The sequence below is a fragment of the Phallusia mammillata genome, chromosome 3 (assembly GCF_965637545.1).
Source record: "Phallusia mammillata chromosome 3, kaPhaMamm4.hap1.1, whole genome shotgun sequence".
Classification (NCBI taxonomy): Eukaryota; Metazoa; Chordata; class Ascidiacea; order Phlebobranchia; family Ascidiidae; genus Phallusia; species Phallusia mammillata.
In genome coordinates, this window is record NC_137254.1 from 26,986,337 (window position 1) to 27,008,549 (window position 22,213).

The window sequence follows — 22,213 nt, forward strand, 5'->3', positions numbered from 1 at the left end:
ATCGATTCCGAATGTGCAGACAAGCCCGAATCAAGCCAGTTATATTGCAACTCCAGCCTGAGCCCGACCAAAAAGCTCAGCCCAACTTAAAACTCCGTTTTAAATAGTAAATTTAAACCGACATATGAATAAACAAATAAACTTCCCTTTAATGCCTTAAACTCTCCATGTACTTGATTCAAAGGCTACTAAACATTAAGCGAACTCCATTTTACTGACCGATGCGCAAAAATCGAGCACTCAGATGGAAAATAAAGTTGCATAAACACAGGGAACCAAAAAAATGCCGCGACCGCCTTGAAAAAAGCAGCAATAAAACAGTTGCGTCTTTGTGAATTACCACAACAATTACCAGAAACACACGCGCACACTCAAAATCGAAAATCACAAATTGCGAAACACTCAAAGATACTCTAACGATGATAATTAAGCACATAACCTTTCGTTTCCGAATCTAGAAACCTGGAATTACCAAGCTACCCAACTAAAGGTAAACTATTATTAAAGTAAATTCATCCCTAAAAGACCTAAATTATATACCAATACACATTTTAAAATATTCCCGTTAATGACTAGAAGTACGGCTGAGTTTAAACCATGTACGTTAGCAGTTCTTTTTTGCTAGCTGGTATACCGTCGAAATGCAAAATGCTTTCAGTTGGTTTCAGTTTGTGTATAACCAGAAAGAGGAACCTATTAAGCGGTTCTCGTTCCAAGACTATTTGTTTCGGGAAGTTGGCGAAAAAGCACGTGACACATTCAAGTAGTTTCTCTTTAAAAACAACTACGAAATACAAAACTATAATTTTTAGGGAAATTTTTGTTTTCCAATCCACTGGGGCAAAATTTACAAAAAATCTTCTAACTAGTTACTTTAATCTATTTCAAAATTTCTGCCAGTTTCATTTGCAAAGGTTTTTATATTATACTATGGAAATAGTTTGTAAGGCTCATTATGAAATGTATTACAAACTACTGGCTTAAGCAACTATGGACAGTACAGCTACACTGGTAAAGTGACGAATGTGAAGGATTATCGGGTATTGCCAAAGTCATAGCATGGGTTATGTGATACCTTTCATACTTTACAAACACAAATATGAACAATTGTATGGCCGGGTACCATATAGAACACGCCTGGATACTGTGGAGTTAAACATTATCCTATTATTATATATACCATGCTGATATGAAGTTTAAATACTGGCTAGTTAGAAAGTATTAGTTATTGAGGTTGATGTAAGTCGTTCTGTTATGATTACAAAAATAACTAATTGATGTTCAGTAAAACCCGGTTAATTCGGACAAGTTTTGACAAAAACATATCGTCCAGATTAGGTGAAGATCCGGATTTACCGATGTCGATTAGTTCAAGCCTTACCACATTACAAATCATTTGTACCATGCGTTTTATCCGATTTAACCGAGGTTTACTGCATCAGAAATTCAAATCAAATCCCACCAGAAGCAATAAAATGTGGATGTTTTGTATACTAGTATATTGGTAACTTCGTATTGTTACAGCTTCTTATTGGACAGGATTGTTAAAAGTTAACAACGTCTATAAGTGGTACAGGATAAATACTAATGAAAGCCAGGCTGAAATTTTAAATCCTATGAGAGAGACCAATAAAGATCGGTTGTATACTTGCCCATTGAAATTGACTTTGAAAGCATTTCATTTGCCAAATGAGAAAGTTAGTAGAATTGCCAACTACCTTCACTAAGTTCATTAACCAAAATTAGTATGAGACACAGTACGGGAACAGCGCAAAGGAACATTAAGGACTGGATAAAACAGGCGTTGCAACTTCCTCTACTATTTGTCAGTCGGGTACTTGCTGCATGACGCTGCAGACGATGACGTAGCGCTTTCGTGGTGAGTCAGCGATTCGTAGTATTCCCTTTGTGACTGTGCAAGGACTTGTGCCAATACAGCATTTTCATCTGTCTCGTCCACCCAATCGCCCATACCTACGTACAGAGATGCCCACACACAATCTGGGTTACGTATTTGTTCGAAATTTTGGATCTTTGAAACGTATTTACCTGACAACATACATGCAATGACTGACCGATTTTTTGTCAAGAGTTGTGTTAAAACTTTTACATGTATAATTGGTGGAAAACAAAAACTTTGTGGATTTTTGTGAACAAAACCCAGTAGTTGGTTAGTTTTGTTTTTCTTAAAACTAGCAAAAGTTTAAAAAGTAAGTGTTAGGCAACTAAAGACCCTGTAGTCATCATGTACCCAATAATGTCAAAAAAATGCAATTGTGTTACTGTTTAAGTTTGGTGTGTGGTGCCCCAGTTAAAACAAGTTTATTTATCCAAGTTTTAATTTATACAAACAGTATTTTGATACAAATGAATTCACAATGCATGTGTCTTGCATACAGCCAGAAATAACCATGAAAGTGGATGTAGTTTTTTGTAAACTAGTTAGATCAACAATCACTTACAAACTCAGTGTTTTGTTCCATCTAAATGAAGCATTATATTTTCACATTAATGCCATGCAATACGCACTCTAGCTCCTGCACCATTCACCTTTTAAATGTATGTGCTTTGAATTTAATTTGAATTTAATACCTGGGTTTCCAAGGAAGTGATTTGAAGCTGATGTTGATGGCTGAGATTCACGGTAAGAACATGACTGCTCTTCAACCTAGAGCAAGTAAGCATAAAAAGGATACACCTTTTTCCTTAAAGCCACATTGGGATGTAGCAAATCATGGTTATATGCAAAACATAGTAAAATGCAAACTATGTATCTGGTTAAAAACAATACTACAGTTGTTTATTTGACAATAATTTAGGCCGGGGCGATGCAGACTATTTTTTTGAGCAAGTTGAGGGTATGATTGCCAAAAGTTTGTCTTAAATTCAACATGAAGCAAATTGATGTTGATTTTATTGCAAAGTGTGTATTTTCTTCAGTTTCTATTGAAAAGTCACAAGAAAATGTATTTAAATAAGTTTTCTATTTGCAACATGTCTTGTTTTGCCCTTGTTGTGTAGTGGGCATTGATTTTGTGACTTGCGCAAGAAAACAACAATACATTTTCTCCATTAAAAACAACTGAAGCAATATAAACAAACTTGTGGGAGAAAAGTTTAATACAAAACTGCATTTGTCACCCACTTTGCTGTGATGAGGTGCTGCTTGTTGAAGTGTTTCTTGTTCTGATGTTAAAGAGGTTTGAGAACAAGAGGGTTCTTTGGATGCACACCCTGCTTGGTCTGTATCATCCAGCTGTAACAATTTCAATGTGTTAACCAGTAGTACCATAAGTTGAGGATGCTAAGCACTTGCACAACAAGATACTTTGCTATGTAACTGACAGTATAATCTTGTTCGGCACATAAACAATTTGCCACCCTTTTTATGCAATTAACTGGATAATGTAAATAAAAATTTTTCTCACAACCGGCTATGGTTGGGTATGGCGATTGCTAAACAGATATGCATCTGTTTGTTTTATTATGAATTGATTTGAAGAATTGTTACTTCCAACTGTTTGATCATGCAAAGGAATGCTCCCCCAAATAGAAGCTGTGTGTTAGTGTAACACCCCACTCTTTCAAGTGTCTGTACTGTACATAGACCGGTAATCCTGTCACCAGTGTACATTTCTAAAGTTACTTACATAGATAAAGCTAATCATCTTTGCATATACCTAGAAACCAAATTTTCAACAGGCATAAACATACCTTATCCAATTTCAAAATGAACCCGAATAACATGACAAACATATATATTATTTTGGGCAATCTTTGTGTAACCTTTTGCCATGTAAACATGCTACCAACCTGTTTCTTTTGCCTTGCTAGCTCCTCTTGGTGTCTTAGATAATCAACAAAAGACTCATGAGCAACTTCTCGCACCAGTTCATCTTCTGTGTTTTCCCAATCAGCTGCTCTCAGTTTGTCCTCTAACATTTGCTGTTCAAGGAGCTCCTGCTCAGAGGAGCGCTGGGCAGTCTCAAGCAACATCTGGTCAGCCAGCTACATTTTACAACATAAATGTCATTGTATTAAGGAGTGATGTGCCGAAACTGCAAGTGTTCTGTTTGGTCGAGCACCGAGCATCTCACTTTAATGCTCGGTGCTTGGCCGAACATGCTCGGTGCATTATGACATCACAAAAAAATCCCCTTTCTACGTTTTAGCTCTACAAGGCCTCTTACGTCACCTGCGGTGTTTTATTAAGCTGTACATGCCCATAAAGTACGCGTTTTTCCACTATCAGAGTGCATTTAAAAAATCTTTCGTTTTTGTTCATAGACACCCTTTGGAACACTAGTTACATATGTTAGCAGGGCAAGAGTATGCAAATTTAACGCTCGGGTCAGTTTGTACAACTGCTCAGCCGAGCACCGAGCATTAAAAACAGCGATGCTCGGTACCGAGTACTCGGGTACTGGCTCGGCTCGGCCCATCTCTAGTATTAAGTATGTATTTCAAATGACTACAATTAATACCACAAATTTATAACCAAACAAATACAATGCAACTGGCATGAAAGTTTCAACAAATACAATACAATGGTCATTGGCCAGGCAAGTTTATCTATTTTGCTTCTGTAGGCAATATGGCATTTTGACATTGCACTTGGACATATATTTTGACATTGCGCATTTTCACATTTTGGCAGTTATAAAACTGCACAAATAATTCTTAATTACAACTCCAATATAGAGTAACTGGCACATACACAGACCATTTTCACCAGTTTACAATGTTGGACTAAGTTTAAGATTTATTAAGCAATGCAACATATTTGTGATTGACCAGATTTTCATTTCCTGAAATCTTCTGTATTATATACCACTTAATTGGCTCTTGTTAGCAGGCAATAAAGCAGTCACATATTCCACATGTTCGATTTTTAGGTTACATATAAAAGTTCTGATTATTAAAAACTTACCCCAGGTGTAAAAGATGGCAGTCCAAGTCCCACACCAATACTGGCTTTGTAAGGGTTTATCACAGAGTTATAATGTGAGTTGCGATGATAACTCACTCTTATAGGGTCGTTTTCTGACTTGTTAGATGAATGGAATATATTGATTGGTTCTGAAAACATGTTTATACAAAAACATAAAACAGATGTACAATAATGTTGTTGTGAAAGAATGCTGTCAAATAAAATTACACTCTACTATAAACACTTGAAATATAAATGGAAAAATTCAAGGTTTGTTGTGTAGTTTGTGTAACCTATTGCCATGGATACAGCCTGTTGTGTTCTATGTTTTATGAATTTGCTTGTCTGTTGCTGGTGTCGGTTAATGTCTGTAATATCTGGAAATGCTGGGTTCTGAAATATATTACGCAATGATTTTATAGATAAGTTGCTTTGAAATATTTTTAACTAAAGTCTTAACATTTTTTAGTAATGTAGTTTAAAGACATTTGTAAATATTAAACAGACATTAGGTAAATTTGTCACACAATACAACTGTTAGCTAAAAGATTATAAACAAGTAACAACTTTTTATGACACAACTGTAAAAGCAATCTTTTGTCTTTGATACATTGTAATTAAGTTTTGATACAAACAACAAGTGGGACTGACCAGTACTGTACTGGTACACTTCAAAAAGCCGGTTGTACAATTCAGCCATTGCTTGCATTTCCAGGTGGTTCCCATAGGTATGTGGTAGTTTTTTCCTGGTAATGTATGTCCGAAAATCTTCCGTCACATAAGGTGAAAAGAAGTCTGCATTTTTCATCTAAGGAATAAACAAGTAATTTTATGAGTGTTTTGTAGAGAGCATTGCCGAGTTTGATGTGAAGCTTTGTATAATAATGAATCAAATTTACAGCACATGCTAAAAAATTACTGAACATCACATAGTGAAATGTAAAACATTTACGTAAACTCTTGTAAACAACCCAATAAATTTATGATAATTTTTCTGTGTTACTGAAAGGTAGTTAAGTTTGATTTACAAACATAACCTTTCTGCAAAGGTCAAATCCAAGAACATTTTATTTTAAACATTTAAGTGACATCATCATATCGCTCAGTCCAACACTGATCAATACCATGATCTTGTGAAAAAAATTCCATGGCATTTTTTTATTTGGCATTTTCCAGTCTTAAATGATTTGTTAAATTGACATGTGAATGATTATAATGATGAATATAATGGCCCAAACAGACACAAAAAGTGTCACACAGTTTTGTTGACAGTCTTTTTTTTAATGTTTTTAGACTTTTCAGCAGATCCATATATAATGTGGCAATATGAATGATTGCTTACCATATAGTCCATGCAGTTGGTCCGGACTTCATCATGCATAGTTTGATCTCCATACACTTGATCAGCTAAATGCAAAGCATAAGGTCTGATCAAAAATGTGGGTGTATGGACAGAAGTCTGATTGAAACACAATGCACAAAACAAATCTGTGAGTTGTTGCCAGTTAGCAACCAAACACTCCCTATTTTGCACAGCAGTTTTTCACAGGTAAATGGTCATACAAATGTTGAGATATAGGGAATACAAAGCATTTAAATTCTTTAGGCAAGTAATATAACTTTGTAGATTGAATGTGTATGTATAGATGTGTATGAACAAGCTGAAGTACATTATCCTTAAATGTTACAAGTAAAAACTACAAAGGAAATATTACCACAGACATTAGGTCTGTTGGGTTGCATTTTAAAGCCAAACACCTTGTAGTTCAAATACATTGCTTCTTCTGTTTACATTATCATGACCATCAAACATTTTGTGTATAAAGCATATAAGTTTGCAGCAAACTAACTGTGACAGCACAGCACACTCACAGGAAGAATGACAAAAGTAGGTCAAACTTCCTTCTTTAACTATATCATAACAATAGAGTTTATTGACCAGTATTTACTCACCAACAGCTCTAAACAAGCATGCTCCATCCTCAACCATTTCCTTCACATAAAATCCTCGAACATTTTTAAGGGTTTCTGCAAATGTCCGCTCCAACTATAACCAAACACAATCACACTTTTATTTTGTAATTAAATCTAATAGAGATAATTTTTGTTTAACTTCCCAACCTCTTCAAAATCTACATCTTTGTTGAGTTGTCTTAATCTTGCAACATCATGTTCATCATCAGAATTTTGACCACTAGTTGACCGTTCTTCTTTAGGTTCAGGTCTCGACCTTTGTCGTCTTCGAGCACCACGCACAACACCACTGGGTGATATAGGCCTTCTGTCATCGACATAGTGTTGTCTTGAAGCATGAACATGTGAAGACATAGTACTAGAGCTGCTACTTGCACCACTAACTGAGGCACCTCTAGAAGGTTTACCTCTAGAATAGGGTTGGGCATGAGGTGAAATTCTACCATGTCTACGTTTTGAGGCACCAGTCCGTTCAGATGCTGTAGCGAGGTCACAAGCAACCGATGTTCCTGAAGGATCTGACAGTTCCTGATTGGTTTGTAAAGCTATAGCATGCACCAGTTGGGGTTCATCCAGATTTGATGCCTGGTTTATTACTGATGGAACAAATTCTGAACAATGAGAATCGCTCTGTACTGGTAGGTCGACAGACTGTGGTATGTTGACTGCTGTGAGACTCCCTCGGCCCACCCTGTGCCTCTCTTCAGGTGGAGCGACAACATGAGGTGCTGTACGCAATGATGAAGTGTTCAAGCGAGATCTAGATGAGTGACTCTCTCCAATCTTAAAAATAAAATCTGTAGCATCAAACTGCGAGTGCTAAAGATTTAAAGAAGAATATTTTATAGGAAGTTGCTGGTTTTACATCAGCAGTAGTTTTTTATTTAAAAATATACATGTTTTTATAAATATTGAAGCTTACAGCATGGTGGGGTGTGGTATGATGCTCATGACTTGTCCCTTCTGTGGTTGTTTTCTCTTTTGGAACTTTCTTCTTGGGTAATATGGTCATGATATCTTCTGGGCAATACAAAACAAATAACACATTCAATTCATTTATTAGTACACTGAAAGAAAGAACACTCAAGCATGAAGCGTACATTGAACATAATTATTTTCTATATCATACCATACTAAATCAAAACCTTCAAACTAGCTAAAATGCGATTTGCTTTGTCTTGCCAAACGTTACGAGTTTTACAGACAATTTTCGAAAAACATAACTGATTAACGCACAGTAATAGAACTATATAGCTATGAGAATATCATGTAACAAACGACCCTAACTAAATCTATAAAGCTATCTCATAATAACAAGGACACAATGCGTACTTATTTCTGACACTTTTTACGTTTGCTTGCTGTCAATCATAATTCGTCACGCTGCTTTCATCAGCTGCTGATCACTGATGCGTGTCTGACAAAAACAACCACATGACGTAATATCACCCAGGCGATTTTTTCTGTTTTGATTTTTAACAAACGTAATGAATAATGTAAAATAAAATACGATATGTCATTGAAGCGAAATAAATTTGTAATCTGGTTGAGTAATATATCTCTGCTAACTGATAAATATTTTTATGATGGACGAAAACAGCCCTTTCCTTCACAAATAGACCTTGTTAGCGCAAACGAGTTATTTGGTTTTATTATCCGATGCAACGCACTGGTGAGTCAAGTCTTTACACAATTACAGTGCTTTTCGAAGGATGTTGATAAAACCAACATTGAAGGAAAACCGTGTACAAAAAATATAGGCACTGTGGGTAAAAATGACTTTAATTCAGAAAGCAGTCAAAAGAAACACCGCAAAAACGCTTGAGACGGCATTTTATTAATAATGTGCAAACACTACATGTCAATTGTATTTTAAATAGATTAGATTTGTAAAACTAATGGGGCTAAAATAAAACGTATGTCATTGTTTGCGTTTTAAATGGCTGCAGCTTCTTACACAATCAAGCACTTTAATCATAGGTCCCATTCACGGATCAAAGCCAATGAAAAGTGGGCGGCTGAATTATTACACATCCACGCTATAGTAGTATTGTCTTTCTTGGTGGTGTACGACCTCTGTTTCTTTAAAAAACGACCAGCTCCTTCATATCAGGTGTCCATACATAAGTCGGCTCGGTTGCCAAGCTATGCGCCGTAGAATGAATGTCGCCCACACTGTTGTGTCAACAGATTTTGGGCAGTTTCGAAAACATAGGAATCCGTGTTTATGAGTTGTATACAGCGCTAGTATCATCACGGCGTGCCAAACAGTGGAATTGTAGTACTTACAATACATAGGTATAGAAGTAGCTCTTTTGAGGATTAACGTAATTGGATAATGTAATTTCTCAGTAAAAATGAATTCAAATCCATGCAGAAAGTTTAATTTATGAACCAAAAATCGCTTATAAATAAACGAGGCTTTCATCAAAGAGTAGAGGCTGAGAGATACGGCCTAAAAATTTAACGTTTTACAGCATGTATATATTTGCTTGTAACTGTATTGCTTTATTACTTGCGCAACGCGTTTGAAGGGACGAGAAAACTATAAAACAAAATACCCTCTGTTTGAGCCAGATATCTTAATGTAGACCAACTTCTGATTCGGCATGTTCTGAGTGTGGCACTGTTGGTTCTTGAATAAGTTGAAAGTTTAAACGCACTTAGGTAAGCGTCAAGTGCATAAGGTCATGCCTTTCTTCTTCAGGATTCCGGTTCTATTGTCCGAACCTCTTCAACGCGGCGTCACGTGTAGTGCAGTTTAAACAAAACCTGTAGTGCCAGAGCAGAGCCAAACAAAACCTTTCAAACATACACTGATGTACATAACTATGTCAACAGTTGTTATAAGCGCATATACCACTGTAAATCTGATACAGCAAAGCATTGTGTTGTGGTACCTTGAGTTTGAAGAGTCTTACAAAGCTGCAAGTGCTGTTAACCATGTCTAAGCTTAAGAAAGAAGCAGTGGGCCAGTACAACTACCTTGCAGCAACGCCAGCGGTGGAACAAAATGGCAGGTAAGTGTTATAATGGGCTTATATGATACGGACTTATTGACGTGTTAACTAATCGGCTTATATGATACTTACGGTTTTGACGTGTGGTGTTCTTGCAGGAAAAAGCCCAAGCATAGTTACCCGGATTTTTATCCGCATACCGATGTTACAGTGGAGATTGTGGACCCCAAAACCTTCAAGCTCTTCAAGGTAAGTACTTGCATATACTTAACTTCAAACCTTAAGCAAAGGTCACTGGGATTTGAACCTTAACCCTATGAACCAATTTACCCAAGCTGTGTGTTTTACTATACTAAATGTTTGGCAACGTGTCCTTAAACATAAATAATGTGTTTCAATGAATTTTGATCGTCGATTTGCTTACGTTCAAGAACTTACATATTTAAGTCACAGTAAGCTACGCCCATTGAAGGCGTCATGCCGAATTTATACATATGCCGTGATCGCTGGTCTGTAATGACGCTTTAGGGCTTATCTCAGTTTAAAAAAATTCATTATAACTCTATATTTAAAATTTACTCTTGCAAATAAGTTACTGCTGTAAAACACAAGGTCATTTTTAGATGAAACCACCCACTATGTTCGAGTCAAGTTACCATCAAGACTATAGACATCCACCAGCCGAAAATTTTGTGGGGCAGCGGCCACATTCGAGAGAAAAGTATACAGCTTATGTGCAAACTTCACCAGCTAAGTTACCTGCAGGTTAATATGGATATCCCTTCGCAGAAGCTTTGTATAGCAAAATCCGATATTAGACTGTTAATTAACATAAGTATATGTTGTGATAAAAACAGTGTTTCAGTATATGCTGCAATATATGAAAAAAACGGTGCTGTACTTAAAACGCACTTATTCCATTTAGCTAAGACGAAATTTAATCATTTGTTGTCTTTTCATGCAATAAGTATAAAAAACTACCCTATCGGCGAATAAAAATATGACTACAGGTTGCAAAAAAGCAAAACGAAATTGCTGTAATCGTACTTACAGAAGAGAAGCCCAACATTAAACCACCAGTTGTCCCAAAAGCTACGGAGGAGCAGCATGATGCAGTAAAACGAAACAACGTGAAAAGCGCGAGTGCCGCTGAACGACCAAAAGATCAGTCCGCAAGACCACCGATAGCAGTCGCCAGAGCGCAATCAGCTGAACCAAAGAAACGATCTGAAAAAGAAAGCAAAGTTAACACAGAGGTACACACTGCATGTTAACTGCTTTACTTTCAGTTCCGATAGTTGGAATTTCTGTTTGGGGTTTTAGTTTTATAGGGCGGTATTGAAGGCTCGAAAGGGGACTGAATGGAATAGGCCGCCTGACGTCAGTTATGACGTGTTAAACCCGGAGAAACCGAACCCGGAACGTGCGACGAAGCCGTACGGAGCAAACATGGAAAATGTTCAAGTAGGTTTAAACACCTTTGATTCATATACTGACCGAAATATAAATTGTCCGTAGTATATACTACATAACATATGTTATACAATCACGAGTCATATATGAGGGATGGACACTACAGTCGCGTATTCAGACAGAGTGAAAACTTTGATAAGTCAGAAGTAATCCAATGTTCCACTGTAAGTAAGTAATGGACATCTTTAGTATTTTATACAACGATGGACGACTTCAGACTTACCAAACTGACTAAAAATAGAATTATTGTGGATAAGATTAAGACACTATGAGCACAAATTAAATCTGACAAAGCGTAATAAAACCCATTACAAACGATTAATTCAGGAACAAATAGCAACTGGTGCAAAAAAATCTAAAGGAACGCGTCCATCGACAGTCGGGAGCAGTAGAGCTCCATCCCAAGCAAAAAGAAGATCATCAGCTGCAAGCATTGAAATAGAACCGGTCATCAAACTGGACATCAAATCACATACACCACAAGGTATAACTAACTTGTAGAAAATTACCGTTTGTATACAAATATCACATATATGTGGGAATTAAAGTAGCGTGAACAAATGCATTTATATTGACTAAACCCGTTTTAAACTTGCCAAAGTGTAATGATACTTACGAGAATTGACGGTTGACGGTATGTCTGCAACGTGGAAGAGAGGCGTAACAACAGTTAGTGCAGGCTTTATGTTGTCTGCAGTCATGTCATAGCCTTAAGTGCCAAACGTTGCTACCTCTTCCACAATAAAACGAGAAACCTTTAACAGATGTACTGATATGTTCTCTTTTAGTCAGCAGAGCATCAACTGCTAGTGGTCGTAGCAGCGGTGCAGATTCACGTTACATAGTTACCCGAGTGAAGCAAAAGAGACCCACCACTTCGGATAGCAGCTTGTCCTCGATTGGGGACGATTACTTCTTGGAGACTGGACGGCACTTGAACGAAACACTGGAAACCATACAAGAGGAAGAGTAAGTACAAGTCTACTGTAAAGATATATACCAAGCTCGTAATAAACATTGTATAATTTAAAACTCCTGATAGTGTATAGTTGTAGCTTGTGACAGACTGGAATACGTATGTTTATATAGAATCTTGGAGCAGCTTGAATCCAAAAGTCCACAGCCAGAAAAACGTTTGGAAATTCCAAAGGCTGTAAGAGGTCGCAAATCCAGACTAAAAAAGGTAGTGTTTTGAGTTGATATTAGTATGGTGTCGTATTTGGTGGCCAAATTTGTTATTTTTTGTAAAATCAAACAAGATTAAAGGATGAATTAGGCCATTTTTTACTAACCATTGAATAAAGTTAAATAAATCACCCCCACAAGCCGGGCTGGGCTTTTGAATTTCAATAAAATGACCTTGATGCGGTCCTGATTTGCCGCTCGGCATCCTTTTTGCTACGATATCATCACCTTTCAGGTCTGCATTGGGCCATTTTTAAATCGAGTTTCGGGCTTGTACTTTCGGGTTTGGTTCCCTTTTCGCTTCCGGTTACAATTATGATCCCCCAGTTTTGTGGTGTTTATTACAATTTTACGACTTTCCACAGCCTATTCCGCCTGTAGACTTATTCAAACGAAAAGGTCCCGATCCCAGGTTTTACGCGTCCAAGAAAAATCTTCGCACTCCAAACGAGATGGAGAGGTTTAAAAAAGCCCGAAATCGTACTTACATGAGGAACGTAGAACAGGCGGTGCCCGAGCTTGACTTTAAAGACCATGAAGTAAAATACCAACCAGAACGACAACTCTTTCAGGTAAAGCTGCATGGTTTCGATAAAAGCCATCCAGCATCCGTTCCGTAATCCAGTTGCAAAAGAGGACAGGATTATCATAAAATCTACAGTAATTGATGAAATAAACACAGTCTTTCATTTAAAAACCAATAAACCAGTAATCTTCAGAGGCCTAAACGTATCAGGAGAAATTTCTTTTACTCAAAATCGGATGTAAACTCTCAGTTAGTTGGGCATCTCTTACAAAGCACCCTAAAAAAATTGCTAATCTTTGGTGCCAACTGGAAATTTAGGTAGTCATCATGTACTCGATATGTTTTCATGTGCGAATTAAGGGCATTTAACGTTGCAGGACGCCCGATGGAGAATTCGTCAAGACGTAAAAGACGTGCGCAACAAAAACACACACAGTCTTGTAGATCGTTTTGGAAAACGCCAAGAGGTTATCAAGGAAGAACAACGGACTAGGCTGGGAGACCCGACATACATAGGTACACAAAGTCTATGACTACATATCGTTTAAAACAGGGATACTCAAACTTTCTTGCTCTGCGACACCATTTTAAAACAGAAATTTCTATGCGACCCCATGATGGGCAAAGCACAGGGGTGCACAACCTTTTCGCCATGCCGGTCGCATCACAGATCTTTATTTCACCAGCAGCCGCTTATTGCCTGCTTGCTTGTGTTTTAAAATTTGCCCTAATTGGGGTCGCGACCCACAGTTTGAGAAGCCCTGGTTTAAAAGACACATTTATTGAGTTATGTTCTAAATAACTGAGCTGTGTTTTGTTAGGTCGTGACCCAGTAAGTGTGTACAAGCTTCAGGATGCAGGCAAAGGACCTGAACAGCAACCTAAACTTGGTTTTCAAGTGACCTACCCATTACACAACAGACGACGAATAACTCCGTCAATGGGCTCCGTACAGCGGGCACGAAACTTGGGATCACATGCTCAGATTTTCAACCAACCGTGCGCTCCTCCGCACTGGGGCCCACAAAAAGTCGACCATTCTCTGTTTCTGCCGCCAATGGCGCAAAAAATATAGCTGACAACATTTTTTTTCTTAATTGTCACTGTGTTTAACGAAAAGTTTACCTGTATTTTGTGATTCTTTTGTTGTATAACCAGTTGCTGTTTCATCGAAATTGATACGCGAGTACTTCTTGAACCTTATGTCAAGCCTAAAACGTTGGCAAATTAGAATAATTCGCTATGTCTGGTAAAATGTGCAACTTACCATTGACTTTTCTGTTTTCGTTTTGTTTCAATAAAGTTGTTTCATGTTTTGGCACATAATTCACAACTTCTGCCTTTAGGTAGAGTTATGATGACTGACTATCGTCAAAGGAAATAATTTAAGTATTCATCTTGCAAGGTGCAGTTATTTCTGTCCCAGGAAAGACCGAACTGCAAATTTTGAAAACATAGTTTTACGTAGACCGCAGAGCCCGCAGTTTTTTTACATTCGTTTTTAAATTCTATTTTATTTCAAGAAAAAGAACCGCAGGGTATTTTTTGCAATATTGAGGTGTTTCGAAATGTTTTTCGGGGACGTATTGAAATAGGTCAAAATGACAGCAGACAAATTTTTAGAGAAAATTGTAAAATGATTATGCCAGTCGGTATACGTAAAAGTACAATTTTCTAAGTTAGGAAATGATAAAAACGGAAAAGCAGAATAGCAAAAACACCCTAACCGGCTTTTCTCGGCTAAATTGATATTTATTATTTACCTAATATTGCGATATGTTTGAAGCAAATAGCCTATCTAATATTATTTTGAATACACATCTCAATAGTTAGACAGTTCTGTCTTCAATGTGTGCGGCTTGTTGTTCACAATCACATTCTTATAACTAAGCAATTGTTTCAATTAGTGTTTTTCAGAAAGTGAAATTTACGATGACACTGTAAGTTCCTGTAAGCATTTAACATTTTCAGTTACCAAATTTAATCAACTGAAACATTTCCTGAAAGCGGCAAAAACATCAGGTAACATATTTTTTTAAATTGTATACAAAAGCTTTCAGGAACAGGCACTAAAAGTAAAGTCTCCCTACCATATTTATTGTTGATTATGGAGGTACGTTTTAATTCATGATACATTTGCTTCAGTGAAAATTCAGCAGTGCACATGAGTTGCTTTACTAACTGCATGAACAACTCACAATCATCTAATACCAGTGTGAAAGTAAATAAACAACACGGTTCCATCTAAAACTACAGGTTGACTCAGAAACAGGTTAACGAAATAGGAACGGCTAGAAGGATTTATTGTGGTCCAAGGTTTTTGGAAAGTCTGTGTGGTGTTTCTGAGTGGGCCTTTAGTTTTAGACGGCACCTATAACAAGCAAAAATGGACAGTGACCCTGACGACAAGCCACCAGCACCACCAGTCCGAATGACAAGTGCATACAAAGGTGATCTACAGAGCTCAAAGCCTCTGCCCTCCGTCCCAGAAAACTATGAAAAAAAGAAGAAGAAAATCAAAAACCTCTTCAATGTCGGAGATGACAAAGGTAAGGATGCTGTATTTTTTAAGTTATGCTTTGTGAAGTTTGTGTACACGTTTTATGGGCTTAAATGCACATAAATTGATCATAAAGGCACCCTGGTCTGTTATAGTTTTTGTGGTTTTGTTAAATTTCCTGATAAAACAAGAAATGAATTGTGAAAAGTGTCACTAAAACATTTTATAGTCATCATTTTACATTTGTTTGCAGGGAAAAAAGACACCAAGCGGGAAAGGCCAGAGATTTCATACCCATCTGATTTTGAGCACACAGTCCATGTTGGTTTTGATGCCGTAACTGGAGAATTTACCGGTATGCCTCAGCAGTGGTCAAGACTACTCCAGTCCTCAAACATCAGTAAATCAGAGCAACTAAAAAATCCGAAAGCTGTCTTGCAGGTATCATATTCTTGAGATGACTGATGATGCTATATTTTTGGCAAAATCGATATCCGCAGTGTTTTGCAATAACAAATACACCAACTGATTTGAATGTGCTTAAATCTGTCAGCTAATTAATGCTCGAGATATTATTTAGCGCTAAATCACTTTAGTATTGTATAGAGCACAGTTGTATTGAAGTAAAAGACCATTCAGTGACATTCTCATAATTCTTTCTATTACAGGTTTTGGAGTTTTATGACCAATCTGAAAAGCATGGCCCGGACCAGAAATATATATTGATGAAAAGCAGCACCAATTACAATCAATCCCAAGCAGTTCTGAAGGTAATATTCTGGTTGTCAAAAAACAAAATGAAGTTAGATTGTGAGTTTAATGCTGTTAAACTGAGTCAAGTCATTAACATTCTATTTGTATCCTAGTTGTGTGAGTCAACCACTGCAGTAGTTTTATTTTAGTACTCTACTGCTAAATTTAATGCTCATTTGGTTGTTTACTAACTTATGATGCTATTTCTGTAACCTGCTCATATTGCAAATCTTTTTAGCCAAGTGCTGCCCAAAATTCTGCACCCAAACAACTTGAGCCTCCGGTTCCAAAACACAATGTTAAGGCAGGCTCAGAAGATGAACAAGAAAGTGATTCTGGAGATGATGATGGTCCACCACCCGTTGTTGCTCCCCGACCAGATCACACTAAATCTGTAAATTTCACTTTTCATTGAGCTTTAACCTGGGTATATATGTCAAGTGTATAGAGCTCTTGCATTATACTGGTGTCATTTTCCTTGATGAAGACGATCTGTATAGGACATCGAAACGTCAGAATAAAATTACATTTGCCAGAAGAGCTCTATAAACTTGATATTATGCCTGACATCAATAGCTTATATACTGGGTATATGTGTATTAAAATGTACTGTAAAAAACATAATTTGCTATGGTTACTGTCTTTGGTGTTTAAATGGTGCAAACATATATAATTCTAAACTGTCTGTTTTACCTACCAATATTTTATATATGTTACCCTGGGTGTAATTTTATTAGATATACACACGGTCTGTTATTGACCCTCTTGGGCCTCCACCTTCTACAACTACAACTCAAAATACCACAACCAATCCGAATCAAGCCATTCGAGCCGAAAAACAGAAAAAGAAGAAAATTTCAGATGAGGAGGTTTTGGCCAAATTACGTAAGTACAAACCAACCAGGAAACAACATATGTCTCACTACCCAATGCACAAATGAGAAGTAATCCACAGAAAAAACAGCCAACAAATTTAATGTGTTTGTTTGTAGGTATTATTGTGAGCATGGGAAACCCAGACACTAAGTATACCAAGTTTGAAAAAATTGGACAGGGGTAAGTGTTCTTTGCTTTAGCTCCGGTGCCATGTAAAAATATTTTAACCATTATAGATTATTTTGTTCGTTAGATTTTGGTCAGGGAAATATTGTAATTTTGAATTTTTTAGTTGTATACAATATTTCTTTTCAACAGCTTAAACATAAATATGAACCTTACATGTATATATGTGTTGTGTTGCAAATATACTCATGAAAGGTGTTGACATAAGCTAATAATTAACCAGTCCAGTATGTAGCTACTAGTGTGCTCATGTAAATATAAGGCACACATACACACAAACATAAACACATACAACACTAATAAGCAAAACAATTTAAAATCACCTGTCTATATTTAATGTACTGTGTGTTTTTAGTGCCTCTGGAACTGTTTACACTGCTGAAGATGTTGCTACCGGCGACCAAGTAGCTATCAAGCAAATGAACTTGTCACAGCAGCCCAAGAAAGAGTTAATTATCAATGAGATTATCGTCATGAGGGAGAATAAACATCCAAATATTGTCAACTACCTTGATTCGTATTTAAAGGTATGATCATTACACTGACAAGATATATTTACCATGCTTCTTCCTTTGTGTGTAGGAAATAGATGTAATAGCTTTGCTGGTTATTTTTGTAAGCGTGTTTTGAATATTCCCCCTTGAAGCCACAAAAAGTTCTAAGGGTAGAATCCTAGTAATAAAAACAAAAGCGATTATTTCGTTTACCTGATATATTTAAGAATTTACTGTGGTATTGACAGACAATTTTAAATACTGTTTACAGCAAAACCAATGTACGATAAAATCCTTAGTAAAACAGAATCAGTCGGTTCAATAAAAGGAATATATATTTTGCCTGTGTGGCATCATTACTGTATTATAGTTAAAAGGGCAAACAGTGATTGTCAGTTTAAGCAATGCTATTAAAGGTTTTGATCTATTACTAAAGTTGTCATTTTGAAATGTTGTTTATCTATTTCTTTTATGTATGTAATTCAGGGTGAAGAGCTGTGGGTCGTCATGGAATATCTGCCAGGAGGATCACTTACTGATGTTGTCACAGAAACATGTATGGATGAAGGACAAATTGCTGCAGTCTGTCGAGAGGTGTGTGTGATTGCTATGTTTAAAGAATTCACAAAGCATTTAGAGGTTTAAAACTTGGCTTGTTTAGTGTCTTCAAGCCTTGGAGTTTCTTCACAGCAGGAATGTGATTCATAGAGATATCAAGAGCGACAACATCTTGCTGGGAATGCAGGGAAGTGTAAAACTCAGTAAGTACTTTATATAATTTGGGCAGTACATTCACCAAAGCAGAGCAAATTCATTCACAATCATACAATATGAGCTTTGTTTTGCACCAAATCTTCTGTCACAAGCCTAGTTTGGATTCTGTTTGTATATGTAGCAGATTTATAAGTGGGAAGAATTGGTCGGTTCTTTTTTTTAAATGTTAAGTTAGTAAACAAAACATTTAACTTTGCAGCTGACTTTGGATTTTGTGCTCAAATCACACCTGAACAGAGCAAAAGATCCACTATGGTGGGAACCCCATACTGGATGGCCCCAGAAGTGGTTACGAGGAAGGCTTATGGACCCAAGGTAATGTGGTTTAACAAATACTATGTTAGAATTGTAGGTAGTGGTGTGGCTAGGATCAGTGAATGTAAAAATGTGACTTTTGCTTTTCAGGTTGACATTTGGAGTTTAGGAATAATGGCAATCGAAATGGTTGAAGGTGAACCACCATATTTGAATGAAAACCCTCTCAGGGTAAGAGTAGAAGTAATTTAAATCCAAATTTATTCGTGGAGTTGAGTTTATTTTGCTTGGTCAAAACACATAGCGACACATTGCTACTAAGCAATCACCGGGCTGAAAATAGCTGCGCATAGTTGAAACATTATGGAGTGCAAAATAGTGGAAAATCATGCATCATGACTGAATGCACTGTATATATGCCGACTTTCCCAAGCCACATTGTAGGTAACATTATGGTCAGATCTATATTAGCAGTTGCTACCAGGCATATAAAATTACCCTTCCTGTCAACTGTATCTTTGTATGCCAACATTTCATTTAAAGGTCTATATTAGGGCATGTAATGTTTGAGTCAAGGTTAACAAGATCTGTTCTTCTTTGTAAAGGCTCTGTATTTGATTGCCACAAATGGAACCCCAGAGATTCAGCAACCAGAACGTCTATCTGATGTTTTCCATGATTTTCTTCACTGCTGCCTCGAAATGGATGTTGATCAGCGTTCCAGTGCTGTTGAACTCCTTGAGGTATTAAAGTTTTTGATTTCCTCATTCATGCAGGAGGTTTTTGCTTAATTAAGTTCGTCAAAGCTGTACCATAAAGGCAATGTTAACATTTAGGGATGGGCCAAAACTGCAAATATCTCGGTACATTGTGATGTCACAAACATTCCACATTAGTTTTGTTGCAATCGAAGGTCTCTTATGTCTTTAGTGTTTTATTGAGCTGTACAGACCCAAGAAGTATGCAGTTTTCCACCATCTAAAAAACAGTCATTTTTGTTCTTGGATACCCCCTTTCTGGCTTTCTGGCCAGATTGCATTCAGTTTGTTCTACTTAATGTCCCATTGTAAACAAGGATAAATTTGCTAGCCACAATAAATTTGCTAGCCATGGCTGAAGTCAAACTAAAATTAGTATATGTTGTGTTTAGCTCTTTGTCTTTTTTACAGCACGCCTTTTTGAAGAAAGCATCGCCATTAGCATCCCTCAATCCACTTATCCTTGCCGCCAAAGAGGTTGCAAAGCATCATGGGTAACAAAAAAACATTTTTCCCACTAAAGTGAGTGTAATCTTGCTGAAAAACGGCAAACTGGTATTATAAACCCCTCAAAATGGAATATGCTGGGCATTTCTCTCTCTGGCTGACTTGTGTAATTGTTTTGATAAACAAGCACTAAATGTTAGCAAACTGAAGTATTTGTGCCTAGGGTTTCTTCTACCCCTTGTCAACATATTAGAAACCTTTCAGGCAGTTGTACCAGTTGACCTGTAGTTTAAACAAAGTGATTACTGTATATTTAGATGTTAAACGAGCCTTTTTCAAGGTGTAACATAGAGTTATTGTTGAACAATGCTTTACATAATAGTAAAATAACTGGAGCACAATATTTGCATAGTTAGGGTAATAGTACTTCTTCCACACAAAGAGTAAACCACCTATATCCAATAGGCCACTATCACCAGCCAGTAATAAATATTGTTTTGTTGGATTTTCTTGAATTTTTTAACAGCTGGGCTGTTGTGCACAATCAATCTATAGTTCCTTGTGTTGTTTTACAAATTGGCCTTATATCATGTCAGACCTAACCGTTATACATGTGTTCTTCTCTCATCATTGTGGTCCAGTATGTTCGTTTGTTTTTTTGTATCTTACTATTGATTACATATTAAAACTTAATATCGGGGTATTAATGTAAGATAATGTTATTAACATTGGCAAAATGCAAATTTAAAATTCTTTCTAATTTAAAATATAATATATAGTGTATTTTTAGGGTCCCAAGCAAATAGTTCATGCGTAACTTTCAAAATAGTTTTACTATTTCAAAATGATATTATCCAAGATTTTTTTAGGTTCTGGCCAATCTTGTAATAAAGTTTGGCAAGTAATTTCCTGATAGGGAATGTTAATGAAAATCCTCTGATTGTGGTGTTACATTGTAATGCGACATTTTTTCATCACCATTGTTCCCAGCAATAAACTATGTATGTGTATAGGTCAAATTATATAACCCTCTTGTGCATCTCTGTCCTGTTTTTCATGTCATTTTGTTATTGTATGTAATACAAAGATACTAATGAAATGCATCACTTATAATACTAAGCAGACAATTTTTGAGATCACCTACCCCAAATGAATGCGCCTTTTAATTTCTTGGGAATATAAAATACTAAAACTAAGGCCTTTCTACTTTAAGACATTTAATACTTTATGGTCCCTTTTGCGTCCAATGTTACTTTGGCTTACAATGGTTGAAACACTTATTATGTGTGGCACGTTGCAATGTTCGTAACAGTCTGGGGCATCTTTTCTTTACTGCATGCACTTTGTAGGACAAACATTGAGGTTTAAAATGCCTGCATAGGGATTTGGTGAATATTAAAGTATTTGCCATAATAACTGCATGAAAATGGGACTTACCTGTTGTATTATCAATAAAATAGTTTTGACCCCAATTTTCCAAGTTAAAAAATGCTTTACTGACATACCACCATGTGATGTTACCTGGTATCAATTTACGAAACCTAGTACAATAACTTTACTTATATGTTGGTCACTGGTCATTGCAACTTTGCACAATGGTTGAAATTGTGAGACTTGCACAAACCGTTTCGTCCCTAGTCCATGTATCCTCTTTGTTTAATTAGCCCAAATATGTTTGCCAATAATTTACACATGCATGCAATCAGCAGCCCTATAACCCCCCAAACAAATTTTTTGTGGTTTGTAACAATGCAGTATCTACTGTAGCTTTGCCGTGTGGCATATAACTAACCAAGAGCTATTTGTTATCACCCATGTACAACCATTGCATCGTAGTATTCCCTATTAATTCCCAACCTGTTTGCATTTTTCCGATGCTTTTTCTTTCAATAATCAAATAAATTGCCGTCTATGGCAGGGTGTTGTTACTTCAGTTAGACATATAGATTTGTAGTAGTAGGAGTACATCCAAGTAGCATAGGAAAGATTATAACCTCATGACAGGAGCCTTTTCGGCAACTTACGCTTTACCAACTAAGCTACAAAGGCTCGATTATGAGCCTGCCAAAGTCACAAGCACCATTGCCTGTCTCGTATGCTGCACATTTAAACTTCATAGTAG

The 22,213-nt window shown here is 36.7% G+C and overlaps 3 protein-coding genes across 5 annotated transcripts; 2 read left to right on the plus strand and 1 right to left on the minus strand.

Moving 5' to 3' along the window:
* Nucleotides 1–195: 195 nt before the first annotated feature.
* LOC145218259 (OTU domain-containing protein 5-A-like) lies at nt 196–7,997 on the minus strand. Its single transcript, XM_080085668.1, has 10 exons — nt 7,827–7,997; nt 7,052–7,687; nt 6,884–6,977; nt 6,273–6,337; nt 5,582–5,738; nt 4,931–5,079; nt 3,814–4,008; nt 3,146–3,256; nt 2,593–2,668; nt 196–1,974 (listed from the first exon to the last, which is right to left on the minus strand). Exons 1-10 carry the CDS (start codon nt 7,914–7,916, stop codon nt 1,820–1,822), a joined length of 1,728 nt encoding a protein of 575 aa, XP_079941794.1. The 5' UTR covers nt 7,917–7,997; the 3' UTR covers nt 196–1,819.
* Nucleotides 7,998–9,445: 1,448 nt separating this feature from the next.
* On the plus strand, nt 9,446–14,429 carry LOC145218260 (uncharacterized). Its single transcript, XM_080085669.1, has 11 exons — nt 9,446–9,924; nt 10,023–10,113; nt 10,488–10,629; nt 10,918–11,120; nt 11,188–11,328; nt 11,665–11,821; nt 12,126–12,306; nt 12,427–12,520; nt 12,888–13,094; nt 13,426–13,564; nt 13,870–14,429. The coding sequence occupies exons 1-11, from the start codon at nt 9,848–9,850 to the stop codon at nt 14,121–14,123; spliced, it is 1,686 nt and encodes a 561-aa protein (XP_079941795.1). The 5' UTR covers nt 9,446–9,847; the 3' UTR covers nt 14,124–14,429.
* Nucleotides 14,430–14,937: 508 nt separating this feature from the next.
* On the plus strand, nt 14,938–22,008 carry LOC145218481 (serine/threonine-protein kinase PAK 3-like). Of its 3 annotated transcripts, none has more exons than XM_080085887.1 (14): nt 14,938–15,070; nt 15,305–15,597; nt 15,802–15,989; nt 16,217–16,318; nt 16,540–16,695; nt 17,039–17,186; nt 17,294–17,357; nt 17,719–17,890; nt 18,344–18,451; nt 18,519–18,618; nt 18,831–18,946; nt 19,037–19,117; nt 19,492–19,629; nt 20,056–22,008. In XM_080085887.1, exons 2-14 carry the CDS (start codon nt 15,435–15,437, stop codon nt 20,140–20,142), a joined length of 1,623 nt encoding a protein of 540 aa, XP_079942013.1. In that variant the 5' UTR covers nt 14,938–15,070; nt 15,305–15,434; the 3' UTR covers nt 20,143–22,008. The 3 variants fall into 3 exon arrangements, with proteins under 3 accessions (XP_079942013.1, XP_079942015.1, XP_079942014.1); XM_080085889.1 differs by having other exon boundaries at nt 15,443–15,597; XM_080085888.1 differs by lacking the exon at nt 14,938–15,070 and having other exon boundaries at nt 15,090–15,597.
* The last annotated feature ends 205 nt before the right edge of the window (nt 22,009–22,213 follow it).